This window comes from Ailuropoda melanoleuca, chromosome 13, assembly GCF_002007445.2.
Source record: "Ailuropoda melanoleuca isolate Jingjing chromosome 13, ASM200744v2, whole genome shotgun sequence".
NCBI lineage: Eukaryota > Metazoa > Chordata > Mammalia > Carnivora > Ursidae > Ailuropoda > Ailuropoda melanoleuca.
This window is the reverse complement of record NC_048230.1, coordinates 1807247-1834527: the sequence shown is the minus strand read 5'-3', so window position 1 is coordinate 1834527 and position 27281 is coordinate 1807247. Positions and strand designations below refer to the sequence as shown.

The following is a 27281-nucleotide window of genomic DNA, read 5'->3' as shown; positions in this document are numbered from 1 at the left end:
AGAGCACAAGCAGGGGGAGCCACAGAGGGGAAAGAGGGACACAGAGGTGTCCCTGGAAATATTTTGATAATCTTTTTCAATTTCTTCCATAATCACTGGATTTTTGAAGTGTTCTCCTCCTGAGAAAATGTAGGAAATTTATGTTTTCTACAAAGTTTTCTACTTAATGTTTTCAAATTTAATAGTCTAAAATCGTACTGCTTAAAATTTAAAAGATATTTTATTGGCTATATCCCCTTCATTGTTCCTAATTTTATGGGCTTTTTTTTTCTTCTTTCTAAACAGATACCTTAATTAGATTTGCGAAATCTTTGTCTGTATCAGGAGTCTGTATACTGGGGGCGCCTGGGTAGCGCAGTCGTTAAGCATCTGCCTTCGGCTCAGGGCGTGATCCCAGCGTTCCGGGGTCGAGTCCCACATCGGGCTCCTCCGCTGGGAGGCCTGCTTCTTTCTCTCCCACTCCCCCTGCTGTGTTCCCTCTCTCACTGGCTGTCTCTCTGTCACATAAATAAAAAAAATAAAATCTTAAAAAAAAAAAAAAAGGAGTCTGTATACTGTACCCTGTTGGCCAAATCCTGCCTGCTGCCTGTTTTTGTGGAGTGTGGTCTAAGAACTGTTTTCACATTTTTAAGTGGTTGGAAAAAAATGAAAATAATGCTCACATACACAAAAAAAAAATAAAAAAGAATAATGCTCATGATGTGAAAAATTATAAGAAATCAAATTTCAGAGTCCATCATGAAGTGTTATTGGAACCCAGCCATACTCATTCATTTGTGCATTGTCAATAGTGGCTTTTGTGCTACAATGGCAGAGCTGAGTCAAAGAGACATCATGGCCTGCAAAGCCTAAAATATTTACTGTCTAGCCCTTTACAGAAAAAGTTTGCTGAATGCTGTGAGGAGAAGAACAAAGGCAAAAGAAAAGTAGGTAAAATTAAATTTCCTTACAACTTGCAGCCCATTGACTTAAGACAGGCAAGAGTAGACATTCCTCAAGGAGCTCACAACTGCCTTAATGTTAATGCTTTCCTAGAGGCAAAAAGCAACCTTAGCTTGACAACAGCCAGACCAGGATTCTCTCTCCCTCTGCCACCATCCCCCCACCCCCCAGTGTGAATGTGTGTACGAGCTCGCTCTCTCTCAATGAATAAATAAATGAAATCTTAATTTTTCAAAAAAATATTTTATTTATTTATTTGATAGGAAGAGAGAGAGAGAAAGCACAAGTAGGCAGAGGGAGAAGCAGACTCCCCGCTGAGCAGGGAGTGTGACACTGGACTTGATCCCTGGACCTCAAGATCATGACCCGAGCTGAAGGCAGACACCTAACCGACTGAGCCACCCAGGCGCCCCTAAATAAAATCTTTAAAATAAATAAATAACTAAATAAAAATATATACATGGGGGGGAAAAAACAGACTAAAAGCAAAAATACCAAAATCTTAAAATGGATTATATATTTTCCCCATTATTCTAGTTTTCCTTAACATATGAAAATCCTTTTGGAAACTTCCTTTATCTACCCCACCGCCCAACTTAAAAGTATATATAATCAATCACTCCTCACAACCCCAGTGCAGCTCTTTCTGCCCATGGGTCCTGTTTCATGCCTTAATAAAAACACCTTTTGCACTGAAAACGTCTCAGGAATTCTTTCTTGACCGTTTGCTCCTGGCCCACATCATATCACCTGGTCTAATGTACACAAGTTTTGATAGACATATGTACTGAATCCCCTTGTATATTAGTTATCTTGGCTTCAAGACCCTTATTTTTAATATATTTGATCAAAATCAGAGTGGTATATTAAAGTTTCTCACAACTATGGAGTTTTTGCCAATTTCTCCTGGTATACTTCATGATTTTTGTTTTATAGTCACAATCCCTATGTTTCTGAGAGCCAAGGTTGATGACATATTTCAGTGTGGAAAGTGTCCTATGTAAATACAAAATTCTTTTTACTGGATACCTTGGGTTCTATATTTCATATTAATTCCAGTACCCTGATTTGCTTGTGATTCCTGACATGTCTTACCCAAACATTTTGTGTTACTTTGTTATATGTGTTACTTTTGCAAACAGAGTATAGTCGGATTTAAATTTTTTTTTTACCCATTCTGAAAGATTCGTTTAGAGTTTAGCCCATTTATAATTACATGCAGACTCATTTTATCATCTTGTTGCTCAGTGAACTGGCTTTTATTTAAAAAAAATTTTTTTTAAAGATTTTATTTATTTGAGAGAGAGAGAGTACAGGCAGGGGCAGCAGCAGGCAGAGGGAGAGGGAGAAGCAGGCTCCATGCTGAGCAGGGTGCCTGACCTGGGCTCGATCCCAGGACCCCGGGATCATGACCTGAGCTGAAGGCAGTCGCTTAACTGATGGAGCCACCCAGGTGCCCCCCAGAGAACTGGTTTTTAAAAAAAAATTTTTTTCCCTAGACTAACAGAAAAGGTATACAATCCATTTTTAAGATTTATTTACTTTGAGAGAGACAGAGAGCATGTCATGAGCAAGAGAGAGAGCAGAGGGAGGGGCAGAGGGAGAGGAGAATCTCAAGCAGACTCTGAGCCCAACGACGGGCTCAATCCCACAACCCCAAGATCACGACCTGAGCTGAAACCAAGAGTTGGACACTCAACCAACTGAGCCACTCAGGTGCCCCCAATCCATTTTAAATTTACTAGAATAATGTTACTGTGTGAATCAGTGTTTTTAATTTTTAAAGTGTAGTAAAAGTTCAAAGAAGGAGGTAGGAATCACCCTGACTTCCACCTTCAGAAATGATTACTGTTAAGATTATGGTATTTTTGCTTTTTGTCATGTTTTTTTTCTATGTATATATTTTTATTTAGTTATTTATTTTAAAGATGTATTTATTTATTTTGAGAGAGCGAGCACACACATGTGCACTTGTGGGAGGGGGAGGGGTGGAGGGAGAGGGAGAGAGAGAATTTCAATCAGACTTGGGCTGAGCATGTGAGAGCCCCCAATTCAGGGCTCGATCTCACAACCCTGAGATCATGACCTGAGCTGAAATCAAGTTGGATGCTTAACCAACTGAGTTGCCCCTCTATGTATGTATTTTTAAAACATCATATAAAGAATAAATTATGCATAAAATATAAAGCCTGACAGGTAAAGCCAAAATCTCCAGTCCTCTTTCCATCACTCCAGGTAGCCAGTATCATGCTATGTATCTATTTCTCTAATCCTTATTAGTCACAGAAAGTACAGGTATTCCTGGCTATACACACATTTACTATCCAAAAGTTTATTCTGAACAACTTTTGAAAAATTTTACCTGAAACTTGCCATGCAAATAAAAACCTGACTAAAATGAAATGTCACGCACGTGGACCAAAAACATTTAGGCTAAGATTCTTTGACAGTTAGGGGGAGGCCACTGGAGGAAAGTGGATGGAAGACTATACTTTGGTCCCTGTGACTTGGCCATTCTGCCTCAGGGATTCAGCCTGCTATTGTTTACCTGGACAGTACTTTCTACAGTTTTCAGAGCTCTTGACATTTGTATCTTTTTTTTTTTTTTTAAAGATTTTATTTATTTGAAGAGAGAAGGACAGCCAGCGAGAGAGGGAACACAAGCAGGGGGAGTGGGAGAGGAAGAAGCAGGCTCCCAGCGGAGGAGCCCGATGTGGGGCTCGATCCCAGGACTCTGGGATCACACCCTGAGCCAAAGGCAGACGCTTAACGACTGAGCCACCCAGGCGCCCCTTGACATTTGTATCTTTTTTGTATGTTTTATTAAGTACTTTAGAGGCAAGACACAATAAAATCAGGAGTCGGTAACTTTCTGCCATTATAATCTGGAAGCTCCATGTTCTTTTTTTTTTTTTTTTTTTTTTTTAAAGTTTTTTTTTTTTTGACAGAGATAGAGACAGCCAGCGAGAGAGGGAACACAAGCAGGGTGAGTGGGAGAGGAAGAAGCAGGCTCATAGCAGAGGAGCCTGACGTGGGGCTCGAATCCCATAACGCCGGGATCACGCCCTGAGCCGAAGGCAGATGCTTAACCGCTGTGCCACCCAGGCGCCCCTCCATGTACTATTTTTTATATTCACAAAAACAAAACTAAATGAAAATAATATTTTTTAAAATGCCAGCGAATGTTCCCAAGGGAAAACATGATTCTGGAAAAACACTCAACAGATGTATTTTAGAAGGTAGCAGTGGCTCAAAGCAGCAAATGAAAGCAGAGAAGAAAATGGAGACTAACTTGCTGTGGGATTTCCTAGCATTATAGGGTGAAGCCAGGGCTATTTTTGGGTGTTCCATGCGCTTCAGGATGGGGAAGACAGTCTTCCTCCAAAACACCTCTAGTGAAACGCCTACACATTGTATAACTTCGCAGCTGCACTAAAATTAAAGATAAAAACATATATATAAAAGGTTGACAAAATTCTAGATTACCTAACGTGAGAAGATGAAAAGAGCTACCCAAGCATGTACAGCTTACTAAAGCCACATTTACATCAGTCTGTCTGTAAATCTTAGGTTTAGGTAATATCTAATTTTTCCCCTCAATAGAGTTAATTAGAAAATTGAGAAGAGTATAATGACCTAATTGAATTGAAAGACATTAACTGCTAAAATGGAGATCATACAATAGAAATACTAGAAACACTGTTTCTTTTCTAATAGTATCTGTTGTCAGTACGGCATCACTTGTGATGCTGGGCACATTCAACCTCTCCATCTACCTACCTTAACCAGCCTTATCTGTAGGGCCCGGTTCAGGCAAGCAGGGCTAGGCTGGTCTGTGTCTAGAGGTGGTCCTTAGATTGTCAGTCCCTGACCAAAGGACAGCCCAAGCAGACTGGCCAATAGTTCATGGTAGTACTGAGAAGAGCTGTGCTCGGCCAGATTGCTCTCTTGGAAATTTAAAACAGAAGAATGGGTAAATCCGTCAGTTAGAAAGAGAAGAGACAGAGTAGTTGAGTCACAGGAAGAAGATTTTGATATCTTAACTGAACTGCAGACCCTTTTTTTTTTAGATTTAAAAATATATATTTTTTATTTATTCATTTATTTGAGAGAGAGCAAGAGAGGGCCAGAAAGCACAAGCAGGGGGAGCAGCAGAGGGAGAGGGAGAAGCAGACTCCCCACTGAGCAGAAAGCCCCATGCAGGGCTCGATCCCAGGACCCTGGGATCATGACCTGACCTGAAGGCAGATGGTTAATGGACTAAGCCATTCAGGCGCCCCTGTAGACCCTTCTTTCTGCAGCCTTGATTATTGTTTCAGTTCTTCTTCACAATAAAAATCCCTCAGTAATAGGGTTTTTAATTTTAAAGTAAATTTACAAACACGCACATCATCATCACAACTCAGTGAAGTTAGGATTAAACTACTCATTGTTGAGATGAGAAAACTGAGGCAGAGTGGGATCAAAGAATTTGTTCAGGTCACAGAGCTTCTCAGTAGCATAATCATGGTAACACAAGATAGCTAGCTGTGTCTTCCCATTAGACCACCACTACTGTTTTCGTTCACAGTTCTTTCTCCCCAAATATCAGCTGTATCCAGAACAACATTGTAAGGCAAACAAAGCTTCCCTCTTACCTGTTTGCTGAATGGTAGTTATTGCCTGAGCATTACACTGCAGCTGTAACATCTGCTTCAACATGGCCACTCCCCAGACATTCAACTCGGAACACAAAACAGGAGGCACTGCTGCTTCCGGCTTAGAGGAATCGGCTGCTTCGAGCTGCTTGCACAGCGCAGACACACTGAGAGCACAGAGGAATTTGTATTCTGGGCTATGGTTTTCAGTGTGGGGCAAGAGGTGGAAGACAGCATTATAGTTATTTTCATATTTGCCATTAATATCACATCCTGGAACTGGGGTCTTAACTCCTTTGCCATTTTTCTCACTCTCCCCTCCTACGTCAGAACTGAGCATTTGTATCAGATTCTCACTTTCAGGTGAACACATGCCCTTGTTACTAATCTCACCACAAAGCTTCTTTAGGACTTTGCCTGCATCCTCAAATCTAGCTAAAAGAGTTGACCTCAGGGCGACATGGCAAAAGACACCCAGTGCGAGCAGCAGCCCCCCTAGAGGACACTCTATATTATGGTAGAGATCCCAGGCCTGCTGCATACACTCATGGCTGCAGTACTTGGCATAGCTGCATCCATCACAGGGAACCATGGCCAAAGTGTGCTTCAAACATCGGTGACAGTAGAGGTCCCCATTGGTAACTCTGGTATCCCACTTGCTCTCTAGGCCATGATGTAGTGGTGGCCTTTCTCCCGGGTTAAGGACACTCACAAAAGCATCCTCCTTCACCAAGAGCTCTCCTGGGAGAATATCTTTTGTGGCAATCAGATAGCGGCCTCTTAAAGGGTCCACGCGTAGGCCGACAGAAGATGACGCACTGGCAATCTGTTCATTCTCTTCCCTTAGGTCCATATCCTCAAAGACTTTTGTTACAACTTCTGGGAAGGTTGCTGTGAGATTCTCCCTTTCTTTTACCTTCATTTTCAGACGACAGAGGTTTCTCTGCAGAATTTGAAACTGGGCAGCTGCTAGGGTTGGTTTGGCAGCAAAGCTACTTTCAAGATCCCTGATGGTCTGGCCTGCCTCCTGTAGTCTCCCCAGGGTCACCAGACATTCGACCTTACGTAACGTCACCTTGGGTTGCAAACTTTCCGGATACCCATGCATCTGTGCTCTCGTGATGTCTTTAAGACACATCTGAAAACAGAAAGGAAATCCCCAAATGACCCTTGTTTCTGGCTCTTCGATGTCTACTGAAAATCTTAACAAAAATCTACAGGAAAGTTAAAGATGATTAAAAATGGAGCAACTATAACCACGTGCTTATTTCTTTAAATCATATTCTACTGTGTAGAACACGTAAAGATTAAGTAATACTTAAGTGATTAAGTAATACTTGTCAAGGATATTGTATTTAATTGTCTTATTAAATATTCCTGTTTTGAGAAAAAAAAGTCTTACAGAGAAGAACTATACTGATTAAAGGGGTAGGCTGAGAAGCCAGACAGATCTACATTCCACTTCTGATTGCTTCTTACTAGCTGTATGACCTTGTGCAAACAACATAATTTCTCAGCGTCTTAGTGCTCTCATCTGAAAAACACGGATACCTCACAGGGTTGTTTTAAGGATGAAATAACATGATATACCTAAAGTGCTGAAAAGAGTGCATGTGTTTAATGTATGATAATTGCTGCTACAAGAAGGGAAATAGAAATAACCAATACAGGGAGGTTATAAAGGGTTAAATATTTCACAAGTTCTTCCAATTGTTGTCCTCAATTGTCTAGGACTTTCTTGCTTAGGGCCTAGAGTTAAATTCTTGCTCACATTTTTTATTTTATTTTTAGAGAGAGAGAGGGAGGGCAGGCGGGAGGGACAAAGGAAGTAGGAGGGAGAGAGAGAATCTTAAGCAGGCTCCACGCCCCATCGCAGAGCCCGATGTGGGGCTCAATCTCAGGATACTGAGATCATGATCTGAGCTGAAATCAAGAGTCAGACGCTCAACCGACTGAGCCCCCCAGGCGCCCCCCTTGCTCGTCTCTTTCAGTTCCAAGGGCAGTAAGTGTGAACCTGTGATCATTCAACTAGTTCTTAATTCTAGGGCATATTTTAAAATTTCTGTGGAATTCCAAAATGGATGTACCAAAATGACATTTGAGAGCTTGGCTTTAGCCCTCGATTGGAGAATGAGAACAAAGCCACTCATATCAAGCCTACTCCCTCACAGACATACACAGGCACTTCCGTGCAACTTTTACTTGCCCATTCAAAATTCGCATTGAAGGTGAGTCATATTACTGCAGGGATAATCTTGAACATGCTCCACTTATTAAGAAACAAACAAACAAGTAAATAGTTTGCAAACACTTGGAACCTAAAGTATTATTAGCAACGTATCTCATAGCTGATCTTGACTCTGAGAACTGCTGACCCACTGGATATAGTCCATGGCCCCGTGCCATGTGCCATGACTCCTGTCAACCAATATGACCCACATGATCACCTGTGATAGGTAAAATGAATCAGGAGAAAGAAAAAATGAATCAGGAGAAAGAACAAATTTGGGAGGATATCAATTTTCTTCCAACTCAACCAGCTGAAGCAGGGCCCAGTCTTAGTGCTCTAAGGTAGGAGCAGAGCTGAAGGTCTAGTCTTCCAGTGAACCCCCTACAGATCCTCTCCAATCACACCAGGCACCCCGATACTCACTTCATACTCATCCAGGTAGAAGAGGGCCGCAGAGCGATTGGCATAACACAGTGAAATGTCTGCAGTGTGAGGCCTTGCATGTGATATTCCCTGCAAAACAATCAACCAGTTAAAAACATAAATGAAAACTGGCATTTTAAAAAATAATTTCTACCTCCAACATGGGGCTGGAACTCATGACCCCAAGATCAAGAGTCACATGCTCCACCTACTGAGCCAGCCAGGTGCCCTGAAAACTAGCATTTTAAAAGTTTTTTTGTGGGGGACGCCTGGGTGGCTCAGTCTTGAGGCCCATGTTAAGAGTCTGCTTAAGCTCAGGTCATGATCCCAGGGTTCTGGGATGGAGTCCCGCATCCTGCTCAGCAGGGAGTCTGTTTCTCCCTCTGCCTGCCGCTCCCTGGCTTGTGCAAAGTGTGTGTGAGCGCCTGAGCGCACGTTCTCTCTCTGACAAATAAATAAATAAAATCTTTAAAAAAAGTAAACTTTTTTTCAGATCATAAGGGCCATACTATGAAAGATGGCATGAAACTGGTAACGTCAGTGGATCTCTTTGTGCTTCAGCTACACTTTTAACTACCTTAGGACAAAGCTGTGAAGATTAAGTGAGGAAATAAATATTTCAAGCACTTTGAAGACAGCAGCATCAGACACAGCTTCAGCCACAAACAATACTGAAGGTAAATGAAAACGGAGGAAACTGTGCAAACACAATCCTGCACATAACAAAGGGTGAGTGGCACAAATGGATATTCACAGAAGAAGAAACGCTAATGATACTTATTTCTTAGAAAACAAATAGTTAATTCATTTGTGGATTGCAAAATATATGAAAACGAAAGCACACAAAGTTTCGTTTTTTTTCTACCACCAAATTGGCAGGGATTAATAATTATCATAAAGGCAGCATCTCAAATCACTGAAGAAAAGATAGGGATTATTCAATAAAAGTATTGTGACAAGGGGGGCGCCTGGGTGGCACAGCGGTTGAGCGTCTGCCTTCGGCTCAGGGCGTGATCCCAGCGCTATGGGATCGAGACCCACATCAGGCTCCTCCGCTATAAGCCTGCATCTTCCTCTCCCACTCCCCCTGCTTGTGTTCCCTCTCTCTCTGGCTGTCTCTATCTCTATCGAATGAATGAATAAAATCTTAAAAAAAAAAAAGAAAAAGAAAAAAGAAAAAAAAAAAGAACATTAAAAAAAAAAGTATTGTGACAAGTAGGTAGCCACTGAAGATAAAGTTGGCTCTCTATTTATGATAAACCTTTCATTATGATAAATTCCAAATGGATCAAAATCTTAATATAAAAAATGAAACTCTCAGAGCACTATAAGACTCTATAGGAATAATCTAAAGTAATGTTGGAGTGAGGAATCCCTTTCTAACTATGACACAAAACCCAGAAGTCATAAGAGGTAAATAAATTTGACTATATAAAACAGTTCTTTACACCAAAAACCAATAAGAGCAGTATCAAAAGGCAAACACTGAACTGGAAAAAATATCTGCAATTCATATCACAGGCAAAGGGCTCATTTCTTTACTTTATGACTAGTTCCTACAGATCAATAAGATGACCAACAATTCAATAGGAAAATATGCAAATGACAGGAACAGATAGTTCTAATGGGAAATATAAATGGCTCGTAAACATATGAAAAAATGCTCAACTTCATTTGTAATCAGCAAAATGCAAATTAAAACTCTACTGGATCTTGAAAACATTATGCTAAGGGAAATAAGCCAGAAACAAAAGAACAAATATTGTATGATTTCACTTGCATGAGGTACCTGGAATTGACAGTATCACAGAGACAGAAAGTAGAACAGAGGTTGTCTGAGGTGAGGGGGGAGGGAGGGATGGAGAGTTACTGTTTGTTTAATGGGCATAGAGTTTGGGTTGATGAGAACGTTCTGGAAATATAAAATGATGATGGTTGCACAACACTGAGAATGTACTTAATGCCACTGCACTATATACTTAAAAATGGTTAAAATGGAACATTTTATGTAGTGTATATTTTACCACAATAAGAAAAGTTTTCATCTGATAAATTGAAAAAAAAATCCCTAGTTTACCGAGATACTATTTTTTTTACCTATCAGACTGGCAAAGATAAATAAAACTGATAGCACACTGAGTTGCCAAGGAGTGGGAAAATGGGCATTCTCATATGTTGCTAGTGGGAGTGTAAGTTGGTTTCATGATTATGAAGGGCAAGTTAGCAATATGTATGTGTATTTCATATATATCCATATCATTTATCTCTCCATTACATCAGCAATTCTTCTAGAATTTATCCTACCGATAGAAGCCTTTACCCTAAAGATATGTGCAAAATAACATATGCAAAGTTTCTCAACACAGGGTTGTCTGGAACAGCAAAAGATAGGCAACAACCTAGATCAATTACACATAGATCTATAAGACACTGATTAAATAAACTATACATCCATTTTATGGAATACCATGTAGCTGTAAGAAAAGAACAAGGAAGCTCTTAACGTACTGATGTAGAATGATCTTCAAGATACTATTAAGTGAAAAAAGCAAGGAGCTGAACAGTATATATAGAATGTTATTTATAAAAAGTGTTGGGTGTGCAGGAATGAGAGTATTTGTATTCATTTATATATGCGAAAGTATCTCTGGAAAGATACATTAAAAAAAAAAAAAGATGTATTTACTTTAGAGAGGGAGCATGTGAGCTGGAGGAGGTGCAGAGGGAGAGACTGCAGCAGACTCCTTGCCAAGCACTGAGAAAGGAGCCCGAGGTGGGGCTTGATCCTAAGACCCTGAAACATCAGGACCCTGAGATCGTGACCTGAGCTGAAATCAAGAGTCAGAGGCTTAAATGACTGAGCCACCCAGGTGCCCTTGGAAAGATACATTCAACAGTGCTAGCTTCTGGTGTTGGGTAAAGAGGTGGGAGGGGAAAGAAGAAATAGACTATATTGTATATATACTCTTGTACCTTTTGAATTCAAACAATGTAAACATATTTCCTATTCAAAAATAAATAGAGGGGCACCTGGGTGGCTCAGTCAGTTAAATGTCTGCCTTCAGCTCAGGCTGTGATCTCAGGGTCCTGGGATTGAGCCCTGCATCGGGCTCCCTGCTCAGCGGGAAGTCAGCTTCTCCCTTTCCCTCTGCCTTCTCCCACTGCTTGTGCACTCTCTCTCTCTCCCAAATAAATAAAATCTTTAAACATAAATAAATAGATAAAGTAATAACAAAATCTTAATAACTAGTATTGCTAAGGATATAGAGAAATGGACGTTCCCACACTTTACTAGAAGGGTTGTTAACTAGTTCTTTCTTAGAGAACAACTCAGCATCAAGTACCAAAGGCCTTAAAGAAATACATTCAAATGATCCAGCAATTGCTCTTCTAGGAATTTATCCTAAGAAAACAATCAGATATGTAAAAATATTTACATAGAAAGACGCTCCTTTGTAGCTTTACAATACCAAGCAATTTGCCAACATTAGGAGATGTTGATCAAGTATAGTTCTCTGTAATGAACACGAAGCTAGCTGTAAAAAATCACGTGCTAGTGGAAAATTTAATAACATGAGAAAATGGTCACAATAAATTTTTGAGGGAAAAAAGCAGATTACAAAACAGTAAGTGCAGCATTATCCCAATTTTGTAAAAGAAAAACATATTTTCAGAGGAAAAAGTGTCTGGATGGATATAAACAAAAATGTTAACAGTGCCTGTCATCGATTATGTGATTTTTTTACTCCTTATGCTTCTCTCTATTTTCCAAGTAAATTACAAAATATAGTACCTTTTATAATCAGATAAAAACAACAAATATTATTTTAAAAAAGAAAGAAAACAGCTGCTTTGTAGAAAATTGCAAAGTACCATAATCACCAAAATACTAGCTTCATGAAATAGGAAGGCTCATCTCCCTCCACATCCAGAGCAAACCTTAATTTTTTGTCTGATTTCATTTTTTACTTGTTTTCCTTGAACAACTTCCAATGGGATCACATTTCTGATGTACATGCATAAAGTTGAAGAGATTAGCTCTGAAAAAGAACTATTAAGTCATTTATTAGTATATCATTACATCTAGTGAATCTTAAGTCTTCAGCATTCACTAATGCTCAGAGTATTCCACTAAATATGTTATAACATTACAAAGCAGGGCTTTTATCAGTTACAGAGGCTGTTTTTTTTTTTTTTTTTTTTAAGATTTTATTTATTTGACAGACAGAGACAGCGAGAGAGGGAACACAAGCAAGGGGAGGGGGAGAGAGAGAGAAGCGGGCTTCCCACCAAGCAGGGAGCCCGATGTAGGCCTCAATTCCAGGACCCTGGGATCATGACCTAGCTGAAGGCAGATGCTTAACGACTGAGCCACCCAGACACCCGTACAGAGGCTGTTCTAAGTCTGATAGTTGTTGGAAAACTAATTCCAAACATTATGCTTAGCCCTGTTAAAGATGCAGAGTAGGGATATACTCTTCAAATTCACACTCATTCTTTTAATATACAAGATCACAGACCTGGTGCAAGGGATTGGTTCATTCTTGCTTTAGGCCCATATTTATCTCTTAAGTGTTATGGAAGGAAGTCTCTCTGGGGTCTTGTTTCAGTTCCTACCATGGAAGCAGGACATTAAGAGCAGCAGATTGGTAAAAGCCACTTTTTCTCATCAAAATCTAGTTCATGATGTTTAATTTTAAACACAGGCACACCTCATTTTAATGTGCTTCGCAGATATGTTTTGTTTTGTTTTGTTTACAAATTAAAGGCTTGTGGCAATCCTGCATGGAGCCAAGTCTATCGGCACCGTGTAATAGCATTTGCTTACACTGCATCTCTGCGTCACATTTCGTTAATTCCTGCAATATTTCAAACTGTTCATTATTATTATATTTGTTATGGTGAGCTGGGATTAGTGATGATGACTTGCTGAAAGCTCAGATTGTGGTATTGTTTTTAGCAATAAAGTATTTTTAAATTAAGGTAGGTATACATTTTTTTAGACATCATGCTATTGCACATTTAACAGACAATGGTATGATGTAAACAATTCTTATACACACTGGGAAACCAAAAAATTCACTTGACACGCTTTACTGCAGTAGTCTGGAACCAAACCCACAATATCTCCTAGGTATTTCTGTATCTGTTGACAACCTTTAAAACGCAGTTCAAATAGGCTGTGGCAGTTGAGCTTATTTTCCTTTCAGACTTAATCTAAGTCATACTGGTTGTAAACTAACACTGTGGCTAACCAAAAATCGAGGCGCTCGATTGGGACTATCAAGCCAACAGCCTCATCAGTCATCAGATAAAAATGGCACGCAGTTCAGTGACAGCTGACAGACACGGGCAAGGCAGGGCCAGGGGTCCAATAAGCCTACAGCACTACAAGGTATCTGAGGGAATTTGAGAATATAAGTTTCTGGATGGAATCCAGGACATATAATACAAACTACCTGCTGTTTCGCCATATAACCAGCACCAGAATTCTGCCAGTTTTATCAAATTCAATTCACAAATTATAAACAAAGCAATCACTGGCTACACAATTCAGCAAGATGGTTCTATCTTCTGAAGAAATGAGCACTGTGAAATTGTTAACACAGCCCCTCCTGCTGAGCTGGGGGTACCTTACCTTAGAGTACAGCACTGTGGCTCCCGTATAATCCTTCTTCTGAAATTTTTTGTTTCCCTCTTCTCTGTAGAACGGGGGAGCATTGGGGTCCTTTCCCACGAGGTAACCTCCAGAGAGACTTTTCAAAAACATCTCATCCTCAGGTCTTCATGAAGAAACAAACAAAAAAGAGCACAAATTTGTTATTTCAACTGAAGCTCCTAACCACTGAACTTGAAATGGGAGTGAGTACCTGCAAAACACTGGGACACCTGAGGTTGTCTGGGTCATGTTATGTGAATGGAGGAGGGTGACCTTGCCTAAAATAATGGATTCTCTGCTAATAATTTCCTTTTTCCACTGTCTACCTTTAGAAACCTTTCCTTTGCTGTGGCCCTTTGGAGCTCTCCTCTACTTGCTACATGGGATGCCGCTCAACATTTAAAAAAAAGATTTATTTACTTATTTGAGACAGAGACAGAGAGCATGAGTAGAGGGAGAGGGAGAAGCAGGCTCCCCACTGAGCAAGGAGCCCGATATGGGGCTCGACCCAGGACCCTGGGATCACGACCTGAGCCGAAGGCAGATGCTTAACCAACTGAGCCACTCAGGTGCCCCAGGATGCTGCTCAATTTATGAATCAATTAACCAAGCCAATTTGATTTTTAAAATTTACTTGGTTGACTTTTTGTTATTTAACAAAGGATATCACACAGTAATTCTTGGTACTATTTTTGTAAGTAATTCTGAAATTATTTTAATCTGAAAAGCTAAAAAAGCAAGTATACAAATGTTCTATATTATAATAAAATTAACAAAGTTGATCTTATACATACATAAATATACACACACACTGGCAATGGAGACTATACCTTTCTTCCAACAAGGAGAAATAGTATAGAATACTCTAGATTCTCTCTTTGACTGTAAAGCAATAAAGTAAAATATTCATGATGTGAAAACTAAGAATTCTCGTAAGCAACTCTTGGGTCAAAGAAATCAAAATCAAAACTGAAGAATGTTTAGAAAAGTGTTTTTCAAATTTGTGTTTACAAGGACCCATAATAAGAAATATCTTTCAACCTATGATTCAGTACGATGCATCTGTGTATGTAAATATTGAAATTTCACAAAACATTACTATGTATGAGTTAATATCAGACATTTTATTAATACTTAAATACAATATAGAAAAAGTCTCAAATAACACAAAAAGGAAAATTAGAAAAGATTTTATTTAATTTAAGAGGTGTGCTTGGGGCACCTGGGTGGCTCAGTTGATTAAGAGTCCCAACTCTCGATTTCAGCTCGGGTCATGATCTCAGGGTCCTGGGATCAAGCCCTGCGTTGGGTTCTGGGATCAGCACAGAGTCTGCTTGTCTCTCTCCTTCTGCCCCCCCCCCCCACCGCCACTGGCACTCTCTAAGAAAATAAAATCTTCAAAAGGTGTGCTTGCCTGTTCTAAATTTATTCCAGTCCAAAACATGATGAGGACCATACTCCATGCATGTCTGGTGCACCAAAGAGCCTGTTCTTTTTTTTTCCTTTTAATTAGGTTAACCCTGAAAAATCCTAGTTCAAACAAAAAGATTGTGGCGAATAATAATAACAGCAAAACTCTTCTTGCCTAACAATGGATATTCTTTATCTTAATCCAAAATGATGATAAAATTCAATGTTGTGTAATTGTTCTTCAGGGCAATTAAGAACTGAGCAGCAATAATTCATTCTTTTCTTTAGGCACCAAGTTAACTCAGTAATTGATTCAAAGTTTTGAAAAGCAAATGGATGTTCTATCTTTTTTTTTAATATTTCAAATTTTCTTCTGGAACAGTATGACAAAAAATTTGAGGAAGTGAGATAAAATAATTTTTCTAATTAATTTTTTATGGTAGTAAAATACACATGGCAAAATTTACATTTTAGCCATTTTTAAGTGCACAGTTCAGTGGCATTAAGTACACTCATAACATTGTACAATCATCACCACCATCCATTCCCACAACTTTGTTGCCATCCCAAACTGAAACTCTTACTCATTAAGAGATAACTCCCCATTCCTCCGCCTTCCTAGCCCCTGGTAACCTCTATTCTATGTTCTGTCTGTATGAATTTGTCTATTCTAGATACTTCAGGTAAGCGGAATCATATATTTATCCTTTTATGCCTGCCTTATTTCACTTAGCGTACTATTCCCAAGATTCATCCATATTGTAGCATGTACCAGAATTTCATCTCCTTTTATGGATGCATAATAATCGATTCTATGTATATGCCAAATTTTGTTTATCCATTCATCTGTGGGTGGACATTTGGGTTGTTTCCATTTTTGGCTATTGGGAAAAATACTGCCATGAACATTGGCATGCAAATATCTGTTAAAGTTCTGTTTTCAATTCTTTGGGGTATAAATGCAAAAGGGTGTTGCTGGATCATATAGTAATTTTAGATTTAAATTTTTTAAAAGATTTTATTTACTTATTTGAGAGAGAGAGAGAACCAGCTGGGTGAGAGGGAGAGGGAGAAACAGACACCCCGCTGAGCAGGGGCCCAATGTGGGGCTCAATCCCAGGACCCTGGGATCATGACCCAAGCCGAAGGCAGACGATTAACCAACTGAGCAACCCAGGCACTCCTCTAGTTCTAATTTTTTGAGGAATTATACTGTTCTCCATAGTGGCTGTACCTTTTACATTCTCACCAGCAATGCACAGACTCCAGTTTCTCCACATCCTCACTGACACGTGCTATTTTCTGTTTTTTTCCCCCAGTAGCCATCCTAATGAATGTGAGGTGCCATCTCATTGTAGTTTTGATTTGCATTTCCCTAGTGATTGGTGATGTTAAGAGCACCTTCTCATGTGCTTTTTGGCCATTTATATATCCTTTTTGGAGAAATGTCTATTCAAGTCCTTTGCCCATTTTTTAAAAGGTTTTTAAAATTTATTCATTTGAGAGAGTGAGTGAATAAATGAGAGCACAAGCAGTGGGAGGGTCAGAGGGAGAGGGAGAAGCAGACTCCCCGCTGAGCAGGGGGCCCAATATAAGGCTTGATCCCAGGACCCTGGGATCATGACCTGAGCTAGAGGCAGACTGAGCCACCCAGGTACCCCTTTTGCCCATTTTTTAATCAGCTTGTTTGTTCTCTTGCTGTTGTTCTCTATATATTCTAAATATTAATCCCTTATCATAAATGTGATTTGCAGGGGCGCCTGGGTGGCACAGCAGTTAAGCGTCTGCCTTCGGCTCAGGGCGTGATCCCTGCGTTATGGGATCGAGCCCCATCAGGCTCCTCCGCTATGAGCCTGCTTCTTCCTCTCCCACTTCCCCTGCTTGTGTTCCCTCTCTCACTGGCTGTCTCTATCTCTGTCGAATAAATAAATAAAATCTTTAAAAAAAAAAATGTGATTTGCCAATATTTTCTCCCGTTCCATGGGTTGCCTTTTTTAAAAATCTTTTTTATTTTTGTTTTTTTTTAGTAATCTCTCTGCCTACTGTGGGGCTTGAACTTACAACCCTGACATCAAGAGTCACATGCTCTACCGACTGAGCCAGTCAGGTGCCTCTCTGTAGATTGCCTTTTTACTCTGCTGATATTATCTTTTTATGCACAAAGTGTTTTAATTTTCATGAAGCCCGATTTGTCTATTATTTCTTCTGTTGCCAGTGTCTTTGGTGTATATCCAAGAAAATATTGCCAGCCGATGTCATAAGCTTTTGCCTTAGGTTTTCTTCTAAAAGTTTTATAGTTTTAGCGCTGAAGTTTAGGTCCTTGGGCTATTTTGAATTAGCTTTTGTATGTGGTATAAGGTAAAGGTCCAATTCATTCTTTTAATGTGCATTCTAATTAGGGAGCAGACAGAAAGACCCAAGTTTCTTCTTCTTCCAGTCTTGCCTTTTCTCTAGACTCCTACAGAGGGAAAACCTCTCATGGAGTCAACTGGCAAAGCATCAAGTTCCAGGCTCACCACAGAGGACAGAGGATTGAGACTAGAGCTGAGAAACAGCTTATTAACTCCCATACAACCATATATACATGCTTTTTCCTGAACCATTTGAATATAAGTACAATCATCATGAAAGTTCATCTCTAAGCATTTCAGTAGGCCTCTGCTAAGAATAAGAACGTTTTATATCTTCATTTCACACACTATCATTATCACACCTAAAAAAAATTAACACTAATTCAAATATTTAAATTTAAAACTTCCCAATTATTCCTAAGATATCTTTTATGTTCTTCCTTTTGCCCCAACCTGATCCAGGATCGAAGTTTTGGTTTTGTTTTTTTTTTGGGATTCTATTTATTTATTTTAGAGATAGAGCAAGTGGGGGGAAGAGCAGAGGGAGAGGGACAAGCAGACTCTGTGCTGAGCACAGAGCCCGAGGTGGGGCTCAATCCTAGTGAACAAGGAAGGGGTTAAGGTACAGGCAGGGAGGGGTAGGGGGCCCCTGGCTGGGCTCTGAAACTATTCCTGGCAGGCAGAAGCACTAAGCCAGCCTGAATAAGAGATAAAGAAGCACATCACCTGGCCTCCGATGTTGGTGGCTACGTGCAATCATAGAAAATCGCCAAACCTCCACGAATTAAGTCACTGAGGGTATTATCAATAGTCCTTGCTCAAACCAAGACCGGCACAAGAATCTCAAGGCACAAGCTTCCCAGTCAGTTCTCAATAAAAGACTGCCGCTAAAAGCCCTCAGTGGCAGCCCATTTGGGACCCCTCTCAACTCTAGAGAGCCTCTTCTTTCCTTTCCGCTCTCCCCTTCACTTTATAATAAACTTTCACTTCGGGATGCCTGGATGGCTCAGTTGTTAAGCGTCTGCCTTCGGCTCAGGGCGTGATCCCGGCGTCCTGGGATCGAGTCCCACATCAGGCTCCTCCACTGGAAGTCTGCTTCTTCCTCTCCCACTCCCCCTGCTTGTGTTCCCTCTCTCGCTGGCTGTCTCTGTCGAATAAATAAATAAAATCTTAAAAAAAACAACAAACTTTCACTTCAACCTTTTGTGTCCACGAGATTTTTCTTCGACTCTGTGAGACAAGAACCCTGTAATCCTGTGACACTAGGACCCTGAGATAGTGACCTGAGCTGAAATCAAGAGTCCATCGTTCAAATGACTGAGCCACCCAGGCGCCCCAAGGATCAAAGTTTTAATGTACTACATTTACTCGTTATTTCTCTTCAGTCTCTTGAGATAGTCTGATAATTTGTTTTTCATGACTGACTTTTTTGAAGACTCAAGGCCAGGAAATATTCCACACTCTGGTTTTGTCTCATTGCTTCCTCATGATTAGGATCAGATTAAACAATTCTTGTCAAGGATATTAGTACATAGTTAAATCTGTATACTTGTATTGCTTCAAGTCAGGAGACATTATAATGTCAAGTAGTTCTCACTGGATCCTAAGTTTGGTCGCTTGGTTAAAGTGGTGATTGTGGATCTCTCCAATGTAAAGATACCTATCCCCTTGCACTTAATAAGCAATCTACGGGCTGTACTTTGAGACCATGTAAATAACTTGTTCCAACAGTGTTTCTTCTAATGGTTTGAACATCCATTGATGACCATTGCCACAATCAGTTATTATCCTGGGTTAAAAAATGGTGATTTTCTAGTTCTATCATTATTTCTAAATTTATTAATTGACATTCTTCTGTAAAGACAAATGCTTCCTCCTTTCTTTTGCTTATTTATGTCTTTGAGTAAAATAATTCAATGTTAGAAACTATTATTATAATACATTTTGATGCTCCATTTGTCCTAAATTTGGCCAGTGGGAACGGAACCTCTTCAGTTTGGCTCTTATGTTCTTTTTTATATAAATCCATTAAACTTTTGAGTGCTTCCTTGCTTTCTGGTACCACAAGGTATGCCAGTTGAATCAGTACAAAATCAAAACAAACAGTGTGGAGAATGAGTCTGTTTAGGATTTCCCAGGACACTGTGAGATATTATTAATTGTGGGGGAGGGTCATCTGCCTCAAAAGGACTTCGATACTGATAAAAGCTACCTATTTTGGGAAAACATTCCTCAAAGACTAAATCAGCAAGAAAGAAAACTATATGCCTGGTTTTAAACTTTAAAGGCCCAATTCAGGGGCGCCTGGGTGGCACAGCAGTTGGGTGTCTGCCTTCGGCTCAGGGCGTGATCCCGGCGTTCTGGGATCGAGCCCCACATCAGGCTCCTCCGCTGGGAGCCTGCTTCTCCCTCTCCCACTCCCCCTGCTTGTGTTCCCTCTCTCGCTGGCTGTCTCTATCTCTGTCAAATAAATAAAAAAAAATCTTAAAAAAAATTTTTTAAAGGCCCAATTCATACTTTCACTTAATGGGCATGCATATAGAGATTAGAAGTTTAAATGTTTTGGTCACTAGATTATGACTGAATAGTTTTACAAACAAGTCTACAGAGCTAACTTGTTCTAAGTAAAGCAGTTTGGGGACGAAGCAGTGAGACATACATGGAAAAAATTAAAATGGAGGCAATTATTAACTTAAGGGAAAACAAGAGTTGTACAAGAAGTGAAATGTAATCGAAGTCTACTTCGTGGTTCACAGGAGTAGTACTTACATGGCTATTTGTTTAACCAGTATTATATTCTACTGATTATATTACATTATAAACTATAATATAGTTATGAGGATGAGGCAAAAACAAAGTATATACATATAATTTGGAGTTAAGAGAGCAAAATTTGACATCTAAAGCTAAAAATTCAAAAAATAGCAGCATTAGCATACTGTTTAGTAATATGAAATTAAATACCAGGAAACAGTTAAAGCAGCATCCTCTGGGGGATAGGAATGGGGAAGAATGAGACAAAGGGTGGCTGTTTTTCTTTGTAAGAGCTGAAGTACTATTTGACTTCTTGCACTATGTGTATATTATTCTGATAAAAAATTCAACTAAAAATGGAAAATATTTCCATTTATTATTTGTTTAATTTTTTTAGAAAAGATTTTATTTATTTGTCAGAGCAAGAAGGTGAGCAAGCACAAGCAGGGGGAGGGGTGGCAGGCAGAGGGAGAAGCAGGCTCCCCACTGAGCAGGGAGCCCTAGGTGGGACTCGATCCCAGGACCCTGGGATCATGATCTGAGCCGAAGGCAGCCACTTAACCAACTGAGCCATCCAGGCGTCCCAAAAATATTTCCATTTAATAAGGCACCTAGTCTACATATTTTTACAGGATTTTTCCACTAGCCTTTAAGAATCAAATGATCCCTACATTATATGAACTATTTCAGAGCAGAAAAAAAATGGGAAGCTCTTCAATTCATGCTACAAAGCCACCATAACCCAAATACTAAGAGTTGACAGAGCAAAACCACACACACACACAAAAGAACATGTAAACTAATATAATTAATGAACACAGATATAAAATTAAAAAATAATATTAGAAAATTGAATCAAGCCATGTGTTAAAAGAATGATGGATAATAGAGTTTATCTTCAAAACAGTTCAACTTCAGTAAATCTACAAATGTAAATCCTATAGTAACAGGTTAAAGGAGAAAAAGAAAATGACTGTTATACCAAAATATATAAAAGAAAAAGTATCTGATAAAATTCAATACTTATTTATGATAGAATGTAGGCAACTTTCCTTAAACCGAAAAAGGGTATGTACTATAAACCTATGGTAAATGTACTAAATGGCTGTTACTATTCAATATTGCACTGGAGATCTAACTAATGCTATGATAATCACAAGATAAAATAAGGGGTAAAAATATTAGAAAAGAAGATTACTCTTTGCAGATATAGCTATTTACCTAAAAATTCCAAGTGAATTGGCAAAAGAACAATAAAATAATGTGAAAATACAGTTAGGTGGCCAATTATAAGATGAGAAAAAAAATTCCTGTATTTTATTTATATCACCAATCATCAGTTCTAAAATATAATTGGGGGAGAAAAAGTCTTATTCATAATAATAACAAAAACTTACAATAAGTAAGAATAAACCTAAGAGGGAATGTGCCAGACTTACACAAAGAAGACAATAAAACTTTACTTAAGGATATAAAAGAAGTTCTAAACAAATGGCAAATGACAGACCCTTTACTTGGATGAGGAAATTTAATATTGTAAAGATGTCAAGCCTCCCTAAATGAATCTATAAATTCAACAGAATCCCCATCAAAAACCCAACATCTTTGGGGCGCCTGGGTGGCACAGCGGTTGAGCGTCTGCCTTCGGCTCAGGGCGTGATCCCGGCGTTATGGGTTCGAGCCCCACATCAGGCTCCGCTGCTATGAGCCTGCTTCTTCCTCTCCCACTCCCCCTGCTTGTGTTCCCTCTCTCGCTGGCTGTCTCTATCTCTGTCAAATAAATAAATAAATAAATAAATAAAACCTTTAAAAAAAAAAAACAAAAAACCCAACATCTTTTATGGAGCTTGACAAGCCAACAAAAGTTACAAAGGGAAAATGTACAGAGAATAGCCAAGACATTCTGAAAAAGAATGAGTATATGTGTGGGAACTTGGCCTAACAGGCAGCAAAGCCACATCTATACTAGACTTCCATGCTTTCAAATGCTCCTTCCTTCTACTTCTGGTAATAGAATCTCAGGGAGAAAACCATTTCTTGTGGTTGAAGTAGGGAAGACCCCAATGCCACAACAGGGCTGAGCACGTGCTATAGGCCCGGCCAATCAGAAAAGCCCCAAACTTTCGGTTGAAGGGATTCACCAGGCAGTCAAAATCAGGTTGACTGGAGTCCAATCCAGACCTTTTCCGCCAAAACTCTCAGGAATGATGGCCTCTTTTCTTGTGGTTTCTTGTGGTTCAGGGTGTGCCCCAGGCTACCAATGTTTATTACCCCCATCAGGTGTAGAGTTTGTCTGAGAGATGAGGAGATACAGAATCTGATGCCATCTGAGGCCCTGGATTCAACACTGCTTGCAAACAGATCTGCCTTTGGATATCCTAGTTTCATAGTGCATAAATTTCCTAATTTGAGCTAGGTTTCTTTCACTTGAAACTGACAGAATTCTAATATGATACTATAAAGTCACAGTAAAAACCCTTTGGTTTTGGCATGGAAATAGAGTCTAGATGCAAATTTATGAGTTAACTGTGAATTTAATTTTTAATAAATACAATATTTTGAAGCACTAAGGAAAGAATGGACTATTCAATAAATGCTGAAGAAAAATTATCTGAAAAAAAGTTAGAACACTCTCTCACATCATATACAAAAATAAATTCCAGGGATGCCTGGGTGGCTCAGTCAAAGCATCTACCTTCGGCTAAGGTCATGATCCCAGGGTTCTGGGATTGAGTCCTATGTTGGGCTCTTTGCTTCTCCCTCTGCCTGCCGTCCCCCTCCCCCCGCTTGTGCTCATTCTCTCTCTCTGACAAATAAATAAAATCTTAAAAAAAAAAAATCGTTCACTGCCACATTGCTTGTAACAGTAAAAATACAACTGGAAATAACATAATTGCCCCTCAACAGGGAAAGAATAACTACATTATGGCATAACTCTACAAGTAATATCACAGGGTTGCCCGAAAGATCAAGGTGTGACGTTGAAGAAAACATCCTAGAACAAAGCACATGATATAGTCTAACAGAATAAAGAAACAGATATGAACATATTTATTTACAATTGTATGAGAATACATAAAAAGAACTAGAAAACTCCAATAAACGGTGGTTATGTCTGTGGAACTGAATGAGAAGAATAAAGGAGAAACTTTCCTGTTAAACTTCATTAAATATCATTTCAAATCCGATGAGAATGTATTTCTGTCTTGTGAACATTTGTGAAAAAGAAAACTAATAAGCAGACCAAAAAACCCACAAAAAACCAAACCCCAAACCCAACTATTACCCTAATTGTACCTTGTTAGTACCCGAACTGCCAAGGCTCAACACTGTGCTCACTATCTTTCAACAAAAATACGAGCCCCTCGCTACGTGTGAGACACTATTGATAGCTGCTGGCACAAAGGTAAAGATGTTAACATTGAACTTGAAAGGTATGCGTTTATATATCTGTATATATATGAAGCTCTCATTTATGTGTCATATTGAGCATTAATATGTACCAGTTGGTAAAGAGCTTTATACCTATTTCCAAACTGTCATTTGATCAGTATTTATTAAATACCCAGGTTTTTGTTTTGTTTTGGACACAGCACTGCTCTTGTCTACAGAAAGACAGACACAGACAAGATCTTTGCCTTCATGAGGTTTATAGTTTAGTAGTGAAGAGACAGAAAGCAAATGATTACACAAATATAGAGAGGAAAGCTATGTAGTGTTGTAAATGTATAAAAAATGAAGGTGAGCCAGCTGGGACTCAGGGAAGGCCTTCCTGAGGAAAGATCTGGCTGACCCTGAAGGATGAGCAGAATTTAATTCGGGTGTGCAGGAGGAGAGAGAAGCCAGGAAAAGTATTTCAGGCAGAATACAGGGAGTAAGGCCACGTGGCAAGAAGAAGCAGAGTGCACATCAAGAACTGAAAGAAGGCCCATATGCTGAGAACAGGAGTGGGGTGAAAAGAGGAGACAAAGGAGACAGGCAGTGGGCTGACTGCAATGTCTTGTTGGCTATATTAAGTTGAGAAATTTAGTCTTTCTTATAAGAACAAAAAAAGACTCCTGAAAGATTTTAAGTGAGAGCAATAGAATCTGATTTCTGTTTTGAAAAAATGATTCCTGTTGGGGTGCAGGGAACAGTTTGGTGGGAGGCAACTATGCCTCTGGGAAACCAGATAGTCATGGTCTAACTACTGATAGTAGTTTGGATTAGGGAGGTCAAGGGAGAGCATTGGTTTTTTGTCACTGCTGTAACAAATTTCCACAAAATTAGTGGCTTAAAACAAACAAAAATGTGTTATCTTACAGTTCTGTCATGGGGCTCAACGGGCTAAAATCAAGGTGTTGGTAAAGATGTGCTGCTTTCCAGAGGCTTCAGGGAAGAATCTGTTTTCTCACCATTTCCAGTCTCCAGAGGCTGCCTATATTCTCTGGCTTGTGACTCCCTTTCTCTACCTTCAAAACCGGCAATGCTGCATCTCTCTGACAATTCTTCCACTAGTTCTATCTCCCTCTAACACTTCTGCTTCCTTTCTCCACTTTTAAGGATTCTTGTGATTATATTGGGCTCACAGGGATAATCCAGGCTACTGTGCCTATCTTAAACTTGGCTCGTTGGCAACCTTAATTCCATCTGCAAACTTGATTTCTCTCTGCCACGTAACCTAACACATTTGTAAGTTGTAGGGATTAGGAAGCAGAGAACATTGGAATGTATACCTACCACATAGAAAAGGGAGAGAATTAACTTGATTTTTCAAAATTTTAAATATATGTTTCATGGTTATCCTGGGGATTACAAAATGAATCCTTGATTTATTTACCATCTTCAGTTAGTACTTTTGCCATTTCCCAGGCTATACAGAAGAACCTTAACACAATTTACCTCCTTTTGCCCATTTTCCTATTTGTCTATTATCATGTCTCACTTCTAAATGTTCTAAATCCCATAATAATAATAATAAAACTAATAATAAAACATTATTGTTTTATTAACATCTAAGTAATAATAAAACATTACTATCATTATTTTAAATAATGATTTTAAAAATATTTAGTCACATATTTATCTTTTCTAGTACCTTTCATTATTTCTGCAACTGCATGCTTCTATGTGGGATGATTTGTGTGTGTGTGCGTGTGTGTGTTTTCCCACAGAGCGATTCTATTGGTTTAAGATGAGCTGCGTATGAGGTAATAAAGCCATCCGGAGGGGCAGGAGTGGAAAGGCGCAGAGTTCATGGCCCATGTCCTCTGTCCAGAAGTTGTGTCCCCAGTTTTGGCATCTCTGGTCAGGCAGGGCTGGCTTCTCCACAGATCCCAGAGCAGACAAGTGGGGTGGGGGAGGGAGAGTGGGGGAGCCCAGAGAAAGAGACAGAAACAGAATACAGTATGGCAGGTAGAGCAAAGGGAAAGCGATCTGAGCACACAAACAATGGTTTGTGTGTAAGAGAAAGGGAGAGAAAAAAGACTGGAAAAAAGGAAAAAAGGGGGAGAGAGACCCCATTCTCCCTGCCATGTAGTCAGCACCCCCAGCACTGAGAGAGTCTGGTTGGGGAAGGGATGACCCCATTTGCCCTTCTCTGTCTTGTGCTTCTCCTGTGTTTGGGGTTTGTCCTTTGGATGCCTGTGTCCTCTTCATGAGTCGCCTTGTGCGCCCCCACCCCTGTGGCCCTGAGGGGCAAGATCAGGTGGAAGTGTCAGAGTGAACGCTCTGGTCCATCTGTCAGAGATGTCACTGAGGAGGGGGTTACAGCCTCCTGCCAGCCACCATTTGCCCTCATTTCCCGAGGGCTGTACATCTGGCCTCCTGCAAGGTTGTCCCCCTGGCCCCCTGGCCCCACTGAGTGTCGGAGTGATTCCACCTGGGAAGCAGAGTGGGACTCTCTGCTGAGCCCGGGCATCCCCAGAAACATGTCTCCGGATCCTGAGAGATTGAAAGAGACGCCAGAGCCTGCAGAGGAAGGGGGTGTCGGGAAGCTGGTGCGGCCGTGGGCACCCTGGGTGACTGACACGGCCGTCTTGACGGCATAGATGTTTGCTTCCTCTTGGAACTTTCCAGTATTTTTCTTATAGCGAATCCGCTTGTTGCCAAACCAGTTGGAGACCTGGGAGACAGTGGTGCCTCCTCACCAGGATATGCCTTACTCAGGTGGGAGTAGAAACACTCGTTGAGGACCTCGTGGCCTGTTCGCTCAAGTTGCGGCGTCTTCGTCTGGCATCCGAGAAGCGGGCGCGCAGGATCATGACGGCCTCGCGGGTGCTCTGCTTGAGCTGCATCTGGACGGCGCTGAACTTCCGACAGATGCTGTTCACCATGCGCTCCATCTCCTTGGGGGCCGCAGCCCGAGCGCGGCTCTGCTCCCGCAGCAGGTTCGCGCCCTGCGCTCCTCACACGCCTACTCATACTTCTCCAGCTCCGAGCGGTAGATGTGGCAGATGTGGACAAGTCCGCTGCCACCGTCGGAGTGTTCCATGGAGTCCTCAGGGGACACGCCATCCCGGGGGCTGCAGCGGCTGCGGCTGAGCCCCGCCCCCTCCTCAGGCCCGGCCACACCCTCTCTCGGAAGCATGTTGTCGGGCGCATCAGCTGTGGGTCCACCGGCTCCTCTTGGGAGCTTCGAAGGCTGAGGCCGGTTTTCTCCTTGATTTCACACAGGACACTAAAGAGAGCAGGCTTCATGCGGTGGCAGTTGACGGCGTGTTTCTTGGCCTGGGCCTCGTCCAGGCTCTGGTCGGTGATGGTCATTATCTGCTGCATAATGTCCCCGATGTCTTGCTTCACTTGGCTTCCTGGGACTCCGCCGCCGGGAGACTAGCCAGGGCCCCCAGGTTCCCCACCCACCAATCCCAGCCCTCCCCCCGCCCCGCCTGGAGGAG

The 27281-nt window shown here is 40.5% G+C and overlaps 1 protein-coding gene and 1 pseudogene across 2 annotated transcripts in view; both read right to left on the bottom strand.

Annotated features, from left to right (window-relative positions):
• The window catches only part of SMYD4 (SET and MYND domain containing 4), a 52564-nt gene that overhangs the window by 17110 nt on the left and 8173 nt on the right, over positions 1-27281 (bottom strand). For both annotated transcript variants that reach the window (XM_034640328.1, XM_011223416.3), the window contains exons 3-5: positions 13871-14015; positions 8233-8322; positions 5580-6717 (exon numbers count right to left, since the gene is read on the bottom strand). In XM_034640328.1, the coding sequence (XP_034496219.1) occupies positions 5580-6717; positions 8233-8322; positions 13871-14015 (1373 nt within the window). The remainder of the gene's footprint in view (positions 1-5579; positions 6718-8232; positions 8323-13870; positions 14016-27281) is intronic.
• On the bottom strand, positions 23137-27232 carry LOC105237082 (annotated as a pseudogene).